General features: G+C 50.1%; 2 protein-coding genes across 10 annotated transcripts in view; one reads left to right on the top strand and one right to left on the bottom strand.

The window, feature by feature from the left end:
• Positions 1–605, bottom strand: part of CHEK2 (checkpoint kinase 2) — a 45,380-nt gene extending 44,775 nt beyond the window's left edge. For 5 of the 7 annotated variants that reach the window (XR_011167149.1, XR_011167150.1, XR_011167151.1 and 2 more), the window contains exon 1: positions 462–605. The gene's annotated coding sequence lies outside the window, so the exon portion shown is untranslated. Of the gene's footprint in view, positions 1–150; positions 390–461 lie in introns of those variants that run through there. The other 2 variants (XM_069081771.1, XM_069081772.1) reach the window with 2 other exon arrangements.
• A 154-nt stretch (positions 606–759) lies between these two features.
• On the top strand, positions 760–18,051 carry HSCB (HscB mitochondrial iron-sulfur cluster cochaperone). 3 transcript variants are annotated; one of them, XM_069081775.1, is made up of 6 exons: positions 763–1,140; positions 1,720–1,816; positions 2,615–2,704; positions 9,493–9,637; positions 15,846–15,893; positions 17,899–18,051. In XM_069081775.1, the coding sequence occupies exons 1-6, from the start codon at positions 920–922 to the stop codon at positions 17,988–17,990; spliced, it is 693 nt and encodes a 230-aa protein (XP_068937876.1). In that variant the 5' UTR covers positions 763–919; the 3' UTR covers positions 17,991–18,051. The 3 variants fall into 3 exon arrangements, with proteins under 3 accessions (XP_068937875.1, XP_068937877.1, XP_068937876.1); XM_069081774.1 differs by lacking the exons at positions 15,846–15,893; positions 17,899–18,051 and adding an exon at positions 11,435–11,768 and having other exon boundaries at positions 760–1,140; XM_069081776.1 differs by lacking the exon at positions 15,846–15,893 and having other exon boundaries at positions 761–1,140.
• Positions 18,052–18,154: the final 103 nt, after the last annotated feature.

Here is an 18,154-nt window from a genome sequence, read left to right as displayed (position 1 = left end):
CCCTTTTCTCTCCCTCTGCCTCTCCCACCCCAAGCCCCCTCAGGACCCCGGGAGAAGGGCCCTCCTCGGCCTGTCCCCGCCCCGGGGCCGCCCCCAGTCCCTGCCTGGCTCCACAAACGCTCGGGCACCGGAGCACGAAGGATCGATTACCGCCGCTGCCGGCGCCCGTCCGCGTGGTCACGGCCCAGGGCGAGGGCCGCCCCTCCGAGAAGTGGCAGCGCAGCCTGAGGATGCAGCCTGCGGAGCCGCATCTGGGAAGGAGAGGGCGGGGCCGATGGCCAGGCGAGCCCGGGTCACCGGGAGCCCATTTCACGGACGGTCAGACTGAGGCCTCGCTCTGCGGGTGGAGGCACCGTGGCCAGCGACTCGGCTTCTCCCCGCTTGACTGGATACAGGCAGACCCAGGGACCGCAAGAGGACCGCGGAGACGGAGCGCCGGCCACGGGGCGCACCAGGCTCACCGGGGGAAGGAAGTCCGGCCCCAGGGCACCAGCCGCAGGATCCTGACTCAGCCCACTCCCTGCTCCGCCGAACCTGCACTGAGCTCCAGAGCCCGAGGCATAGGCTCGCGCGAAAGGCTCAGGTACAAAACCCACCAATCAGCGATCCGAAAGAGACACGGACCTTCTCTCCGACCAATTAGAAGCTCGCCGGATACGGAAAGGTCAGGCCGCAAAGCCTGCTGGGCCTTGGAGTCCGAGAAGACCTCGCCGCACGGGACCTCAGGACTCCCGGCTCCCCCACCCCGCCTACCTCTCGCCCAGCCCACCCCCCCGCCCGGCTTGAGTCGAAACTCCGCCCCCGAGCTCCAGGGGGAGCAATCCGTCGACTCTATTTGGGCCAGAGCGCAGCCCACTCCCACTGCCCCGAGTCTGCTGTGGGGTGACCAAGGCCGGGGACAGGTGCCATCGTAGGCCAGATGTGGCGGGGCGCAGCCCAGACTCTACACAGGGTATGGCGGGCCCCGGGGAGGCCTTACAGCAGCGGCCGCGGCCACTCAGCCTCCAAACCTCGGGGCGCCCCCGGCTGCTGGCGCTGTGGCAAACAGGGGGCGCCCACGGGTGGAGATCTGTTCTGTCCCTACTGCCAGGCGCTGCAACCGCCCGACCCCAAGCCAGACTTCTTCCGCCTCATGGATTGGTGAGAGCTTCCCTGCGGAGGAGGGGTCTGGGGGCGGGGCATGGAGCCAGTGGGGCCTAACAGGAGGCGAGGCCTAGGGCAGGGGGCGGGGCCGGGAGTTGCTGGAACCCAGTATGGGGCGGGGCCTGAAGCAGAGGGCGGGGCTTCAGGGCTCCTTGGGGTGGGGCCTTGTAATGGCCCCACTGTGTGCAGAGCTGCATGCTCATGCTGGGTCCTGAGGGATGCAGGTGCAGGAGAGACATGGAGTGAATCCCAAGGGAGGCCTGGGGAGGCCAGGTCAGAACCTCACTCCCCCAAATCTAACCTGGTGATTGGGTCCACATGAGGGGGCAGGGCCACGGCTGGGACTGGAGCTGGGGCCTCCCACCAGATCTCACAGGTTGCCTACCGAAGCTGACCTTGGTGTTTCGTTCAATTCCACCAGCATTTATTAAGTGCCAGCTGTGTGCACGGCCCGGTCTCTGTTCTCCCCTAGGGCTGATGATGGCATACAGGAATGACTGGGTAGCTGGTCTCTGATGGGTGGGGTGCCCCCTCTGCTCCCCATTCAGTCCTGCCCTCTCCCACCTTCCTCTCCAGCAGCCAGTCCTTCACAGTGGACATCCAGAATCTGAAGCGTCGGTACCAGCAGCTCCAGCGCCAGGTGCACCCTGATAACTTCAGCCAGAAGTCGCAGGTATGACCGGGCTTCCTCCCTGTCCAGCACTCCCCTTGGGGAGCTCACAGGATCCAGCACTGAGAACTGGCAGGGACATTAGGGATCATCAGGCCATAGCAGAGCAAGCCCAGAGACAGCAGGAGGTGACTGGCTTGGCGAGCCTTGACCTCTGGCCTCACAGCGGTCATCACTCTAGGACCCAAGAGGCTCCCACTGAAATCTCACCGTTTAGCAGCAAACTTTCTCTGGTGTGTTTGAAGGTGACACCTTAGAGCTTCCCCCAGGACTGGGTGTTGGACGGTGGGGTCAGCTCCCCTCTGGTCACCGGTGCTACTGCCTGCCTCCCTGGGCACTGCTACATGGCAATTAACGGGATGGAGAGAGTGAGAATCAGTGTGCAGAGACGCCCTCCTCCATCACATATCGACACTATCTATCTCTGACTGTAACCACTGATATAAGATGACATTTCCTACAGTGACTTACCTAGGGTCACAAAGCCAGTCTGTGTTCGAGACAGAACCTGAATCCAGGACCTGACTCCAAGGCTGCTAATTGCTATAATAATAGGCAGCCACAAGATTGAGTTAGGAATGGGAAAGTTTCCCTTTTCATCCTTTCAAAAGCACAGACCCCAGAGGTCATTCCTAGCACATCTTTTGTTTTGCAGAAAGGGAGCTCCTTAAGACCAGGGATCCCACCACTCACCTAGCAGGCCCTTAATAAATGTTTATTGAATTAACCTGTTATCATTTTTGAAGGTACTAGTGCTTGTTGGGGGCCAATAACAACAGCTTCCTTCCTCTCCTGTTTCAGACTGAAAAGGACTTCTCAGAACAGCATTCCATGCAGGTGAATGAGGCCTACAAGACCCTGCTGACCCCGCTGAGCCGAGGCTTATATCTGGTAAGCTGCATTCTAACCCAGCCCCAGGCTGTCCTTTACAGGGCCCTTTTTGGGAAGGTTTTGCAAAGAACTCTAGACTCACCATTTCACGGAATGCTAACAACAACCCTATGAACAAAACCCAACAAGTGTTTGTAAAGATAGGAAAGCAAAGATCAGTTGACTGAGCCAGGGCCCAGATGCTAGGAAGCACTGAAGGCAGGATTTATCCCAGGTCTTCCAGCTGCCAGGTCTAGCCCTTGTTGACCTGTGGCCCCCAGGCTCCCCTCCCTGGTGCATATGATTGGTTTTCCTGCTCTGTGGCTTCATGGATCTCCCTGACTTCCTCAAGCGGCAAAACCTGTCTGTGTTCCTCCATTCACACACCAAAATCAGAAGATGGCTGTTTGATCCTGCAAGGAAAGGTCGGAGACGCACCTGTACACAAATCGTCAATGCGGAATCTCATAGCCAGCAGGCCCTTGGGGGCCGTCCAGCGCAACAGCCCATGTCTGGCCAAAACTGGCCGGGGGGGCGTGAAGACTATGTGGGAAGGCCCCTTGGAGGGGGCAGCCCCCAGCCCAGGCCCAGCAGACACGTCTCTGGAACCTCTGTAATTGCGCAGGAGGTTCCCCACAATCTCTGTAAAGGCCCCTCTTGTGACTTGTGCCATTGGCCCCGTGTCTGCCCTTTTCCATTGAAGAAGCCTTCAGGTTCTTAGAGACAGATCTGACATTCAGCCCAGTCTTCTCCTGGGCTTGTTAACTGTCTCCAATGCCTTCAGACTGTCACCTCAAATGACATAGACTCGAGACCCTTCAGCTTCCTCAGTGCTCTCCTTGTATACCCTCTAGCTTGTCCACCTCCTTCCAAAAACATCACACCAGAACTGTCCCCTAGGGGGACACCACAGTGCACAGAGCACAGGCCCAGAGTCAGGGAGACCTGAGTTCAAATCCAGCTGCAGACACTTACTAGCTGTGTCACTCTGGGCAAGTCAGTTCGCCGCTGTCTGCTGTTTGCCTCAGTCTCCTCATTTGTCAAATGGGGGTGATAACAACACTTGCCTTTACAAATCTTAAAGCACCGTCTCGAGATGATAGTTATAGTGGCCTGGGGTGGGCAGAGTACAATGAGATTCTCACCACTTTCTTTCCCATCGATGGATGCCTGTCTTCATCCAGTCCAAGATTGCAAGAGTTTTCTTAACTGCCACATCTCTCTGGCAACCCAGGATGATTGCCTTCTGCTAAAACCCAAGGAGAGGATCGTGGGAGGATGGTGAAGTAGGACAGAAAATTCCAGGCTCTCCAGATTCCCTCCACAACAAGACAAAACAGCACCTCAGGGTGAACGTGGAGTGGGAAAAATAAACGAGTTGGAGCAGAGCAGTGGTCCTCCTGGGACAGCTGGAGAAGACCTGAGAAAAGACCCCAGAAGGAAGGTTCAGCCTGAGTGAAGTGCAGACATCCCCTGGCTACCTCCATTGAAACAACCAGCAAGCCCTGGGGGCAGGTGGGTTGGGAGGTAGCCTCAGCCTTAGCCACAGAAATTCTCTCCTCACAGACAGTATGGGGGTCAGACGTCTGAGCAGGGGAAGACTGAAGATACCTCTGCTGCTGAGGGCCACCATGCCAGCTATGCTACTGAGACATGGTCCTTGGCGAGAAGGAACCAGCAGCAACCAGTGAGAGCAGAAGCAATGGGGCAGGGCGCTGCTGGCTGTGGGCACTTACAGAGAGCTGAGTCCTTGGTTGTGGTTCTAGGCCAGAGGGGAGAACTGAAGGGTATAGCCACTGGAGGATCCTCAGAGAGCAAGAGCAATTCCAGTGAAGTGTGCATAGGGCTGCCTAGCTGTGGTTTGGAGTGGGAGAGGAGTGCAGAGATTGGCCCAGGACAAATCTCAGAAACTAACAGTAAGAAGGACCTGACACCAGAGGCACCGTCCACCACACCCCAGGACCAGAGGTGATTATAACAAGCTGCTAAAAATAAAACAAAAATGAGTAAACAAAGGAGAAAGAACCCGACCATACACAGTTACTAAGGGAATTCATCTTCAGAGGAGGATACTGAAACAAAAAAGCCTTTCCTACCCCAAAGAATAACATCAAATGATCACCTGCCCAAAAAGAATTCTTAGAAGAATGCAACAAAGACTTTTAAAATCAAATCAGATAGGGGGCGGCCAGACAGCAAGTAAGAGCACCGGCCCCAGTGTCGGGATGACCTGGGATCAAATCCGGGCTCAGACACTTAGCACCACACCCAGAAATAACTGGCCATGTAACCTTGAACAAGTTACTTAACCCCGATTGCTTTAAAAAAAATCAAATCAGAGAGTTTGAGGGAAATTTTTTAAAAAGAATAACAAGAATCCAAGAAATCCACAATTATGAAAAGAAAGTCAACAACTGGAAAAGGAGATCCAGAATCTGAAGGAAGAAAAAAAAACTCCTTGAAAACTAAAATTGGGCAAGGGGAAAACCAACGATGTTGTGAAACCAAGAAATAATAAAGCAAAAGAAAAAGAATGAAAAATAGAAGAGAATGTGAAACATCTCATAAGAAAAACAACTGATCTGGAGAAGAGATCAAGAAGAGAAAACATAAGAATAACCAGGCTACCCAAAAGCTAAGATCAAAAAAGAATCTTGATAATACAAGAAATAATCAAAGAAAATTGCCCTGAAGTTTTAGAACAAGAGGGGAAAGTAGAAATAGAAAAAAAAAAAAGCCACCCATTATCACCTGAAAAATATCCCAGGATGAAAACCTACAGGAATATTAAAGCCAAATTCCAAAACCCCCAGATGAAGGAGAAAATACAGCAACAAGAAAAAAAAAATTCAAATACTGTGGAGCCACCGTTAGAATAGCACAAGACCTAGCAGCAGCTAAACTAAAAGATCATAGTTCTTGAAACATCATATATCAAGGATCAAAAGAATTGAGGTCATGGCCAAAAATATCATACCCAACAAAGTTATGTATAATCCTGAATGAAAAGAAAGCGGATATTCAATGAATTGTCAGATTTTCAGCATTTTGTCTCAAAAAGACCAGAACTTAATAGAAAATTTAACATACAAGATCCAGGAAAAATATTGCTTGTTTGGTTCATTGTCCTTCATTCTCGAAGAGGAACAGAATGACATCACTGTGCTAGAGGCAAGTTTCAGTGTGTCCAACTGTAGCAGCAAGCACCCCAGTGTCCCCAGGGTGCCTGCTCACACAGGTTCTTGGATCTGCTTTGTTAAAGGAAAGCAACTCAAAATGGGTTAACAAGCTTACTTTAATCAGTCAGACATATATCGTTTACCTTGTTCAGGAGAAAAGGTCAGCACCCTGAACCTCAAAGTATACAGGCATAATTATCAAGACAGAAACATCAAGTAGACAGATTTCCAAACTGTCCAACCATTACATCCATACCCAGTCAACATCTGGGTTTCCACATTCTGGGTTTTTCAAAGCCGGGGGACTCTCAACAACGGCTTCCCAGAATTCAGATCAAATCACAGAACACTTCTCAAAGTGAGTCCCAAAAACAAAGCCACACATCAGGGCTTATATAGCCTTCTCCTGGCTCAGAGAATGTAACAACCTTATTGACTCACTGGCCAATCAAGAAGTATCTACTGAAAAACAAGCCTCCCCCACCCCAGGCTTCAGGTGCACATTAGCCTAGGGGCAGGGAAGATCTTTAAAATTTACATTCTTATTACACCAACTGGGACTGATCAGACCAACATAAGCTCAGAGTACTCTACCGCAGGTCGGGCACAAATAGTGTGGACATTTGGGGTGGATTCTCTAAATTTGTGCATCCATCATTCCCTTTGTACTGTTTCAATTCTGCTTTGCCCATAGAGCACAGCACCTCTGATGAGGGCGCACCAGGCTGAATGGTCCTGTAACAGTGTCTTCCTCCTCACACAATCAATTCCAAAGTTCTGGGGAGAGACCTTGAGAGGATCCCTGTATTGCTTCTTTTGACCACCATGTGAAAGCTTCTCCTGTGTGAGTTCTCCATAAGATAATCTTTTTGTCAAGTGTACATTTTGCATTCACACAACATGGCCAGCCCATTGTAGTTGGGCTCTCTGCAACCAAGTTTGAATGCTTGGCAGTTTAGTTCCCATGAGGACCTCAGTGTCTGGTCCCTTATCCTGCCAGGGGATCTTCAGAATCTTCCTAAGACAATTCACATGGAAGCGATTCAGCTTCCTGGCCTGGTGCTAGCAGACTGTCCAGGTTCCACAGGCACACGCAGTGAGGTCAGCACCACGGCTCTGTAGACCTTCAGTCTGGTGGCCAGTCTGATACCTCTTCTATTCCATACTTTCCTTCAGAGCCTCCCAAACACTGAGCTGGCTCTGTTAATGTGTGCATCAACTTCATTATCAGCGTGTACACCCCTGGAAAGTACACTGCCAAAGGAAGTGAACTTACCCAGCATTCAAACACACAAGCAGCAGGGAATCAGTCCATACTTTGCTGCATCTCAGCTTCAGAAGCTGCACTGAGTGCACAGTCATCTGCAACAGAAGATCATGCACCAACCCTCCCTCCACTTTGGTCTTGGCTGGTAGCCTTTTCAGGTTGAAGAGTCATCAGTGCGGTAGCTGACCTTGATGTCGTGTTCATCCTCATTGAAGGCATTTGACAACATGGCTGAAAACATGCTAAAAAGCAGGGGAGCGAGGATGTGGCTTGGTTTCGCTCCGCTGGTGCCTGGGAAGGCCCAAGAGCATTGTTCGTTATTTTGACGTGATTTTCCGCAAGCCCTCATGACTGACAGTGTCAGGCCTGGGTCAGGTCTGCAAATGCTGTGTACAGACCTGTTCTGCTCCTGGCATTTCTCCTGGAGTATCAGCTGTTCCTCGGCCCTTTCTGAAGCTGACACTCAGGTAGGTGGCCATCTTCCAGGTGGAAGATCAACCTATTAAGGAGGACTCTGGCAAGAATCCCACCAGCAATGACTAAGAGAGAGACCCGACTGTGATTGTCACTGCCACCTTTGACCCAAACATTACTCGCATTTTTCTTTTTAAAATTTCAGGCAGTATGGCTTAATGGCTATGGGCCTGCATTAGAGTCAGGAAGACCTGAGTTCAAATTCTGCCTCAGAAACGTCACTAACTGTGTGACCTTGGGCAGGTCTTCATCTCCTTAGAGTCGACCTCTCAAGTTTTCTTGGACACTGACCGTCCTCTCTTGGTTTAGTTTTCCCTCCCAGCTTTGAGCCCCCTGAAGATCTGATGAGCATGCTCCCTCTGCCTTTAACCAAAAAATGTTAAAAGGTATAGGGCCAAGCCAAGATCCCCGGGGCTCTCTATTGGAGTTGCCTATAGTTGAACTATACCCTTCAGTTCTCCCCTCTGGCCTAGAACCACAGCCAAGAACTTGATCTCCACTGGAGACTTGGCTTTTTGATGCTGCCAGAAGGGGTCATTTCCTCTGAAAAGGACACTTTGCCCCAGTGTAATGCCAAGCAAAGGCAACTTCCCAAGGTTCAAAATGCCAGCATAGGTGCTCTCCATTTTATTCAATGAAAAATTAAGAACACGGAAAATCAAAATATGACATCATTCAAAATACAGCATTTACCAAGTGTGATTTAATCAAGTACTACCCCACCCCTGGACATTACATTCATTTAATCAATCCCAAAGACCCTCTTCTAAATACTACTCCACCCCTAGGCTGTACATTCATTTAGTCCATCACAAAGCCCCTGTTCTCAAATGGAGATTAGTTCCCAATCATAAGTAAAGTACATTCATTTGTTCAATCACAGAACACAAAAAAGTCAAAAGTTCCCCACCCTTGGATCACAATTGAATCTACCCCAGAGTTACAACAAGCTTAAGCACAGCATTTAATACCCAAATGGAGGTCTTTTCTTCATCTGGACAGGAGGCAAGGTCTCAGCAATCTTTGTTCCTGGGGAGACAAAGCTTAGCAAGGCCACAAGATACATTGCCAGTGTCCTCATTAATTCATTCTCTATCTGCAGAACAGTCCTAGGACCCCTGAAAACATTAGCAAAACCCCCTTCCAGGATTTCTGTAAACATACAACAAGAAAATCCTTCTTCAGGGCTTCTGAACCAACAGCAAGGTTCCAAATCCTCTGCAACAACAGCACTGTCCTTCACCAGTGGGCACAATTCACTGTCTGTCTGCAGAACAGTCTCAGGAGCTCTGAACCAACAGCCAGGTTCCAATACTTCTTCAACAACAGCACTGTCCTTCACCAGTGGACAAATCTGGCAAAACAACATCAAAACAGACAAAGTACCAGCATAACAGCCATGTCTCCTCAGTCCTTGGCAGCTCTGGGTGGCAGCTCTCAAAAGTCCTGGGCAATTCAAAGTGGCCCTCAGCAAACCTCTCAGTCTCTCTCTGCCTCCAAGATGCTGCTTCCAAAAAGTTCTGCCTCTCTCTTTTCTTGTGTCTCTCTAAATTTACGGTCACCAGCTCCTCCCAGTTCAGCCCTCTCTTTTCACATCAACAAGTCCATCCCACAAGTGGGATTCACAAGCTCTGGGTTTTAACACAATCAAACCAAAAACCAAGCCAATACAGGGGGATCTTTCAATTTCATTCCTATTACACCCAGTGCCTTTTTAAACAATTTCTGTTCATTTCATAGATTCTGAGGAGAGGAGGAATAGGTCTGGATTAATGGGAATGTTGTGGAATTTGAACTGGTAGCATTCAAACCCAGCTCTTCTGCCTCCAGACCCCATCCCCCACTTCTGAAGCCAGCCTGGGTCTTTATACACCTTTGCTCCCCAACAGCTGAAGCTCAAAGGCATGGAGATCTCGGAAGGCACAGACAGTGAGATGGACCTGGAGTTTCTTGGAGAAATCATGGAGGTCAATGAGAAGCTCAGTGCTGCTCAAAGTGAGGTTGAAACTGAAGAGATCACGGCCTTTGTTAGAGGTAAGAGAGTCTAAGTGGCCTCTCCAGGGTGTGGCCCCCCTGAGGGCAGAGCAGGAAGCACATTAGTGGCCATAACTGACCATGACCCACCCCCTCAGAGTTGGCAGAGCCATCCACACACAGCTCCCAGAGCCTGGGGGGGGGGGGGGGCTGGTCCTCCCCATTTCACAGATGAGGAAACTGAGGCACTAAGCAGCAAAGTGCCTTGCCTGGTGTTGTGCAGCTCACAAGGGAGGCAGGATGTGAACCCAGCCTGGAGACCCAGCACTCTCTCCACCACACCCTGGCTCTCTTTTTAGCAAAACAAAACCATGTGTTTTTGTTTTCTCTTCAGAAAACCAGTGGGGGGGAAAGAAAAACAGAAAAAACTACAGATGCAATTTAGAAGATGCAGATGCAGGAAGGGCAGTAAGTTGTGTTTTCTGCAGAAGTAAAGAAGGTGTGGCTCTCAGTTTGTGAAACACTTTGCATTGGTAGGTCATGTTTGAGACAGACACACACACATGTGCACACACACATACACATGTATATTTCGGGGTCAGGCCAGGAGCCTGCTGGTGCCCCTGTGGGCTGTTTAATAGAACAGGATTTGAGCAGGCAGATGTGGGTCCTGAGCCTGTGCTGGGTAGTCCCAGGGTCCAGGAGGAGCCCGGGAGCCAAACTCAACACCATGTATAGGTAGAAAATCACCCTCTGGCCACACATATCCTGAGATGATTTTCTCCAAGGTTGAGTGAAGGAGGTCAGACTTCTGGTCACACAAACCTTCTTGACTGTGGACATAAAGGGGAACAGACCCTGAGCACCAGCAATTAGGGTGGGGAGAGCTCCCGAGTGAGGAAACTCCATCCACCAATTCAGGGAGGCACCTTCCCGACAGGGCATGGAGTCTCACCGAGTTGTCCAGGCTCCTGTCATCGTTGCTCTTAGGCCACCAGACCCAGTGGTCATTAAGGCCCTGTTGCTGTATAGCTCTCTGTGTTATTCCACAGAAGCTTTGCATCTGGGGGTAGTTTTCTCCTTTGGTAGCTGGGTGGCTCCATAGAGAGGGCACCAGGCTTAGAAACAGATGGGGCCAAGTTCAAATCTGCCCTCAGATGCTCAGTAGCTTTGTCACTACGCCTCTGTCTGCAGACAGATGATTCCTCATCGGTAACAGGGAGATCATAAGAGCCCCTACCTCCTAGGGCTGCTGTGAGAATCAAGCGAGGTCACATTGGCCAATTGCCATGTGAATGCTGGCTAGTGGTATTATCTTTATCGAAGGCGCAGTTCTCAGCAGGGTGCACTCCTGGGTTTCCCAGACCAAAGAAGCAAAGCAGCCAGAGCTAGAAAGAGAGAACGTGACTGGTAGAAGCAGGGACGGAGAGAGTGTGGGGCAGGAGAAGTGGATCCTGGTCCCTGCTCCGCTGGCTCTTAGCTGCGTGGTCTCAGAGCCCCCATCTGTAAAATGGGCTCATAATAAATGCTGCCTTGGCTACCTCAGGAAGTTGTAGTCGAGGGTCAGGCAAGATCAGATGGAAAACTCAGAGTGCCCTACAAATGCAAGGGATTGCATCCCCTGCCCTCTGCTTCTTGTTCTGGGAAGACATGGTTTCATCCAAGTGTCTGCTGTGCCCTGCTGCCCTGACTGTGAATCCCCCCTCAGGCTGGCTCTCCAGAGCCTGCTGTCCTGTGCTGGAGCCAAGCCCTAGAGTATCCTCACCCATTGTCTCCAGAGCAAATGTGCTGAGGGACTGACCCCACAGACAGCCCCTTCTAGGCTTTTTTAATCCTCTTTGCTTTTCTCTGGGGCAGATGGATCAGGCATATCTCACTGTAGGGGGTCTTGGCTCTTCTGGGGCTCTCTGCTATCAGCACCACATCACCCCCGACCAGAGGCATCAGAAAGGACATCCCTCTTCCATTTGCCCTTTGTGAGGGCATCCATCGTGACAGGGAATGCTTTTGGCTAGCTCACATTCCCTGTTTCATCTTCTCTCATTTGCTTTTTCTTTTTTTTCTTTAATTGATTTAATTTTAGTTTTCAACATTCACTTCTATAAGCTTTTGAGTTTTAAATTTTCTCCTCCTCCCTCCCCTCCCCCCTTCCCAAGACAGTGTGCAATCTGATAAAGGCTCTCTTTATACATTCTTATTAAACATATTTTTTTTTGTGCAGTCAGTGAATTCATTTTTATTTTATTGAATCAAATTTGCTGATAGTTCTCTGAACAGGGCTCCACAAACTTCAGTGACAATATAGGAAAAAGATCATGGGATCATAGATCCAAAAGTGAAAGGCACAGGAGTGGTAATCTGGTCCAATTAAATATATTTTCACATTAGTCATGTTGTAAAGGTAGAATTAGAATGAATGGGAAAAAAACAAAAAAAGAGAGAGAGCAAAGCTTCGATCTGCACTCAGACTCCATAGTCCTTTCTCTTCATGTGGATGGCATTTTCCCTCATGAGTCTTTTGGACTTGTCTTAGGTCCTTGCATTGCTGAGAAGAGCCCAGTCTATCAAAGTCAGTCATTGCACACCGTGGCTTTTACTGTGGACAGTGTTCTCTTGTTTCAGCTTATTTCACTCAGCATCAGTTCTTGTAAGTCTTTCTAGGTTTTTCTGAAGTCCATTCTCTCATTTATCATAGGTAATCCGTGGAGGATGATCTTGGCACACTCTTAGCAAGGGCATCTTACTAGATGAGAGCCCCTCAGCCGATGGCTGCTCTCCCAAATCAGGAACTTATACATAGAACCTGCCAGCTCCTGGCCGCGGGGGCTCTTGGTCAGCCGTGATACCTCAGAGGAAGGACCAGATGTAGGAGATGCCGCGAAGGATAAAAGCAAGCCCAGAGGAACCGAGACTGTACAAAATAAATAGGGGCTCAAGACAGGAAAAGTGAGTGAGAACCGAAGGGGAGAGGAAGCCTAAGGAGGAGCCAGAGGGCATTGCAGCTGAGGGGCAGAGGGAGCTTAGAGCTGAATGTTGTTGAGTCTAGAATCATTTTTAAGGGGATAAGAAAAAAGGACAGAGGGGCGTGATGGAAAGAGCCAGAAAGACCCGCCTCCGACGCTCACCCACTTGGAGGTGGCGGACAGGTCGCTTCACCTCTGAGTCCTGACACTCTTCAGTTATCCATTTGTTATTATAATTTTTTTTTTTGCTTTTTGGAGGGGGGAAGGCAGGGCAATTGGGGTTAAGTGACTTGCCCAAGGTCATACAACTAATAAGTGTTAACTGTCTGAGACCGGATTTGAACTCAGCTCCTCCTGATTCCAGGGCCGGCGCTCTATTCACTGCGCCCCTTTTATTATAATTTTTGCTGACATTTTCTGTTTCTTACGTCACCATAGCATCCCAAGTGTCCATCCCCGCCATGTAACAAACAGTATTTCTTGGAGAGGGAAAAGTCACACAACTGACCGATACGTTGGGGAAGTCCGACGCACCCTGTGCCCCGTGTGACAGCCGTGGCCCTGCCACGTCCACAAAGGGGTGGGGCAGGGGTGGGGTCCTCATCGCTCTCCGTCCTGGCCCCACTCAAGCTTTATGATTGTGACTTTGACTTGTGGCTTTCTGGTGCCTCATCATTCTTCCTCTTCACATTGTTGCAGTCACTGTGTATATAGCGTTTCCTTGACTGCCGACTTCATTCTGCATCAGTCCATGGACATCATTCCAGGCTTCTCTGTGTTCTTCACTCTCACCATTTCTTACAGCTCAGTCATATTCCCTTCATTCATGTACAGTTTGTTTCACTGTCCCCCAATCGATTGGGAAACCTTGGCCATCACAAAAAATGCTGCTATCAATATTTTGGATTATGTGGAGACCTTTCTATCAATGGTTTCATTAATTTATAGATTATAGTCAGCCTTCAGCCTGCTCTGGAGGAGGCCTTTCCCACCCCCATGAAAGTCACAAGTCGTCCTTGATGTATGAAGATGCAGAAATGAGGAAGGAAGCATGTGGGCCAGTCGCTGAGCTCTTCCTGTCCCCATTCTTTGGTGCTTTGGTCGTCAGACCATCCAGAAGTTTCTCTAGCCATTTGAAATCATTCTCCTCTTCAAGATAATCTTGAAAACATTGCCCTCCCCACTCTCAGAACTGCATATTGATTTTTCTTTTTGACTACATAAAAGGGTCATTCTTTGCCTCATTTCTCACCTAACCTTAATCACTGAATGGGCATTGCCTCAGACAGACTGAGACCTGGGAAAGACATAAGGCCACGGTCTTCCACTGCATTCTGGGCCATTTCTAGTCATCCTGACCCAGATGGCTCCAGAGGAGAAAGTGAGGCTGGTGACTTTGCACAGCACTTCCTCACTTATATCCAGTTGACTTGCATGTCATGGCATCACCTCCCTGATGTCATGATCCTCTTGGAGAAGGAAGGACAAAGCTCTACAGCCTCTCTCTGGTCTGGGTTTCCTTTGCTTAGGCCTCTTCTCATCCTGCTGCTCCTTCCATGTCCTCCTCTTGAGGTCCATTAAGGCCTCCTTCGGGGCTAGGGTGTTACCGTATAAAGCAAGCCTGCACAACATTCAGCCTGCACACTGTAAGTGGCCTCCATTTTGGGCAGCCCACCAAAAATGTAAAGGATATAAAACAGGCCTGCAAAACACACAGCTTTGGCAAGCTGCAAGCGGCCCAAGGGCCGTATGTTGTGTAGGTCCCATCTAGAGGGAGTGGTTCTGTTGTCATTCATGATGAGAATAGAGCCGGCCAGAAACACAGATCAATCTGTATACCATTTTCCATTGATTTGTTGTTCTCTTTCCAGTAACTCCTTCCAAATATTTTTCATTATTATCGTCTGGGAAATTCGTTCGCTGTGAAACTCTACCTTCCCAGGACGACACTGTTGATGCATGAGTCATTGTGGAGTTTGGTCTTCCGGGTACACCTTTCCTGAGGTGTTTAATGAAGCCTGGAAGCAGTCTCTGGTGGGCTTTAACTAGAATACTCTGAATACTTCCTAGGTCTACTCAGTTTTCTGGGGGACACTGGGATATGACCTTTCTTCCTAGCACATGAGAGTCTTCTCATGGGTGGACAGAATCTGTGAGGTCACCTGCCCCTGCCCCCCATCCCTCTAAAGACCCCAGACTTCACCTGAGCACCAGCAATATTGGGAAGTTTATCACCTTCTGTTGTCAAGAGTGCTCATTGAGGAAACAGTCCTCCCTTACAGAAAGTCTAAACCTGCCTCCTCTCACTTCTCCCCCTTAAGGAGAGGGTCAGACCGAATGGGCCCTGAGTCTCTAATCTTGCATCTCCAACTGCCTTTCAGACATCTGATGCTGGATGTCCAGCAGACACCAAAACCCAATGTGTCCAGAAAAGAATTCATGATCTTTCCCCCCAAAACCCTCCCTGCCCCACCTCCCTAACTTTCCATTACCACCATCCTTCCAGCCCCACCCGAGACTCCTCTCACCCCTCCCCACAACTTCCAAGGCCTGCGGATTTCACATCTCCGACATCTCGGGAATAAGCCCCCTTCTCCCCTCTGACGATGCCTCTCCCCTGCTGTAGGCCCTCATCACCTCCCACCTGAACTACTGCCATAGCTGCTGGGAGGGTCTATGTGCCCCAGGTCTCTCCCCATTCCAGTCCAGTCTCTATTCAGCCTCCAAGCGATTTCCCTGAAGTCCAGGTCTGATCCTGTCACCTCCTTACTCAGCAAGCTTCAGGGGCTCCCTACGGCCTCCAGGACCAAACACACAGTGCTCTTTGGCCTTCAGCCCCCTCCTGCCTTTCCTGTCTCCTTACAGCCAGCTGCCTGCCCTGTGCTCCTTGAAGGCAGGGACTGACTTCTGCTTCTTTTTGTGCCCCCACTGCCCCATACAGTACCTGGCACCCAGTGGGCATCCCATACCTGTTTGTTGATGGATGTGTCGAGGGAGCCTCAGAACCAGGTCTTCTCAACTCCAAGGCTCCCCCGTGCCACACTGCACAGCACTGCCTGGCTGTCCTGACTGTTGGAGACGGTTCACATGGGGTGAGAGCTGAGCTCTCCTGGGACACTGGGAAGAGAGTCCTTCCATGTCCCTCTAACCCCGGCCTCATGTTCCTGATTCGCTCAGACTGGCCCCGTTTCCACATTCATTGACGGCTAGGGATTTCATGTTGTGCCCACCTGTGTGTCCTTCCCAAGCCCTTGCTAAATGGGAAATCCAAAATTGTGGGGTTTTGTTTTTTTTTTTTTTTCCAGCTGAGGAGAAAGAATTGACTGAAGATCTGGGCAAAGCTTTCGAACAAGGTACCTCCCTTTATTCCTCTGAGTCCCTTGCCATGGGAGCATGTTGCTAGTAATGGGGTCTAAGCAGTCATTCAGTAAAGTGTCTAAGGGCCTGGGGGGTTCCCAGCCTAGTGCTAAATAAGCACTGCAAGAGAGAAGACCAGTGAGTGTGGAGGGAGCCTGGACTGGGAACCAAAGACCTGAGGTCAAGTCCTGACCCCCAGCCTTAACAGCCTCGGGCCATGCGCCAGGCTCCAGGCCCTCTCCAGCCTCTCGCTCTGTCAAATGTGGACCCATGGCCTTGTTGTGAAGGCTGTAGATTCAGAACCTGGAGGAACCTTAGAATTTGGTTCAGCTCCCTCATTTTTCAAATAGGGAAACTGAGGCCCAGAGAGAGACAGTGACTTGCCCTGGACCCACGATGCCGTTGAAGCGGAGTCACACTCCAGCACTGTAGATCACAGCCCTTCTTTGCCTCCTCACCCTAGGCACTGGGTCTTCCCATAAATCCCACTGTGCCAAGGCTTCCTGTGGGCCTTTTCACAGGAGGCTGGTGACAGGACGTCCCTTGGGCTGCCCATCTCTTAACTTTCACCATTGCTAAGTGGCAGGCACATCTCCTTTTCTGATCATCTCCCGGGTGATCAATAATCCCCTCCACACCCATCCTTGTTAGACAGCAGATCGTCTGCTCTAGCCTGCCCAGACACCATGTCTTTCCATCCCCATTGGGTCACCAAAGAATCATCACATTGTGAGTCTTCAGAATACTGGTGGTCTGTAGTTCACAGCAACAGACTACCAACCAGGAAATGTTTGTATGACAAAGCTGGGGTTTTGCTTCAGAAGGCAACTGGGGGTCACTGAACGCTCTGCCCAGCTCCACATGGATTCCCCACTCTAGCCCATTCTCTTCAGTTCGTTCCTAGGCCAGCTCATTGTCTGTTCAGAATATAGCTGCCAGTGGCCTAGCAGGGGGGCTCTTCACCTTTCTGGGGTCCTCTGGGAAGCTGTGGGCCCTTCTCAGAATCTTGTTTTTAAATGTATAACATGAAGCCCATAGTATTACTCAGGAAAGCAATGATATTGAAATGCAATTATCAAAAATATTCTTCTCAAAAACAAGTTCAGGGACCCCAGGTTGAGAAGTCCTAATGTAGACAACAGTCAATTTTCATACTCTTCAGAGTCCTGGTGGCTCTCTCCCAGATATGGGGCTCCAGGTGACCAGCACAGGGTCACTGGGGAGCGAAGCCGCCAGGGGGATGCTAGCTCTAGAACTGAGGGACCTCAGAGGCCAACAGGCCCAACTCCTTTTACAGATGAGGACCCAAAGGCTCAGAGAGTGGCCTCTCCAGGTCCCCTAACCCCTAACTCCTCCAGGTGCCTATCCAGCACTCCCTCCACGCCCCCCTCTGAGTCTGGTGCTGGATACCTTTGGCCAGCATGTGTCAGCCTTTTTGACAATCTTCTCGATCAGGATGATAGGAGAGTCAGTAAGCAAAGCCGTCTTGCTGGTATACCAGAGAACCCCCGGGACATCTTGACACACACATGGGAAAAGAGGCCATTGAGCTTGCTTTTATAGAATCACCAGAGACATAACCAGGGTATCACAGCCGGGATTTTGGCTCAAACTCTGAATCCAAAAGGACCAAAACCCAGCCCTCCCCTTTCCCTCCCCAGCAGATGGAGAGGAGCCCTTCAGATGGACATGACCTGTGCCAACTAACTCCTGTCCACTCCTCTCCACACACTGCAGAGAGCCCTGGACATTCTGAGCCACACACGTCTCTTCCCCAGAGCCCACTAACACATGGGCATCTCTCCAACTTCCTCTTACCTCTGAAAGGTCCCAGCCCTTTTGCCCTGAAACTGAGCCTCCCTGAAGGATAGGAGGAGGAGAGATGCAGGCCCAAAAGGGCAGGCAGGAGCCTAGGCCTGTGGTGTTGGGCCTCCACCTGCCCAGGAACAATCGACTAAAATGAAGTCCTGGTCTCACCGTCATGTGTCTCCTTAATTTCAGGTGATCTTCAGAAAGCCAAGAAACTTTTAAAAAAAATGAAATTCATTGTAAATTTAGATGAAAAAGTAAAGCTAAAGAAGACCTCATCTTAACTGGAGATGGATGACGACTTTATACTGTCTTTGTTTCCATTAAATTCTTGTATAGATCCTGTTCTTTGTGTGTTTTGGTAGATTGGGAATATGTGTGCTAAACACCTATTTTGGCCTAACTGCATAGCACTAAAGAACATTAGAGCTGGGAGGGACCTCAAAAC

Source organism: Petaurus breviceps, unplaced genomic scaffold (genome assembly GCF_028583685.1).
Source record: "Petaurus breviceps papuanus isolate PSGF00001 unplaced genomic scaffold, PetGlider_PUasm1.0 99, whole genome shotgun sequence".
Classification (NCBI taxonomy): Eukaryota; Metazoa; Chordata; class Mammalia; order Diprotodontia; family Petauridae; genus Petaurus; species Petaurus breviceps.
This window is presented reverse-complemented; position numbering and strand designations above follow the sequence as displayed.

What these genes read in the sequence shown, in the direction of transcription:
- HSCB (XM_069081774.1), top strand. Translation starts at nt 920, where the DNA reads ATGTGGCGGGGCGCAGCCCAGACTCTACACAGGGTATGGCGGGCCCCG. An exon ending in TTCTTCCGCCTCATGGATTG is followed by an intron (nt 1,141 to 1,719) that starts GTGAGAGCTTCC and finishes CTTCCTCTCCAG; the next exon opens with CAGCCAGTCCTTCACAGTGG. An exon ending in TGAGCCGAGGCTTATATCTG is followed by an intron (nt 2,705 to 9,492) that starts GTAAGCTGCATT and finishes GCTCCCCAACAG; the next exon opens with CTGAAGCTCAAAGGCATGGA.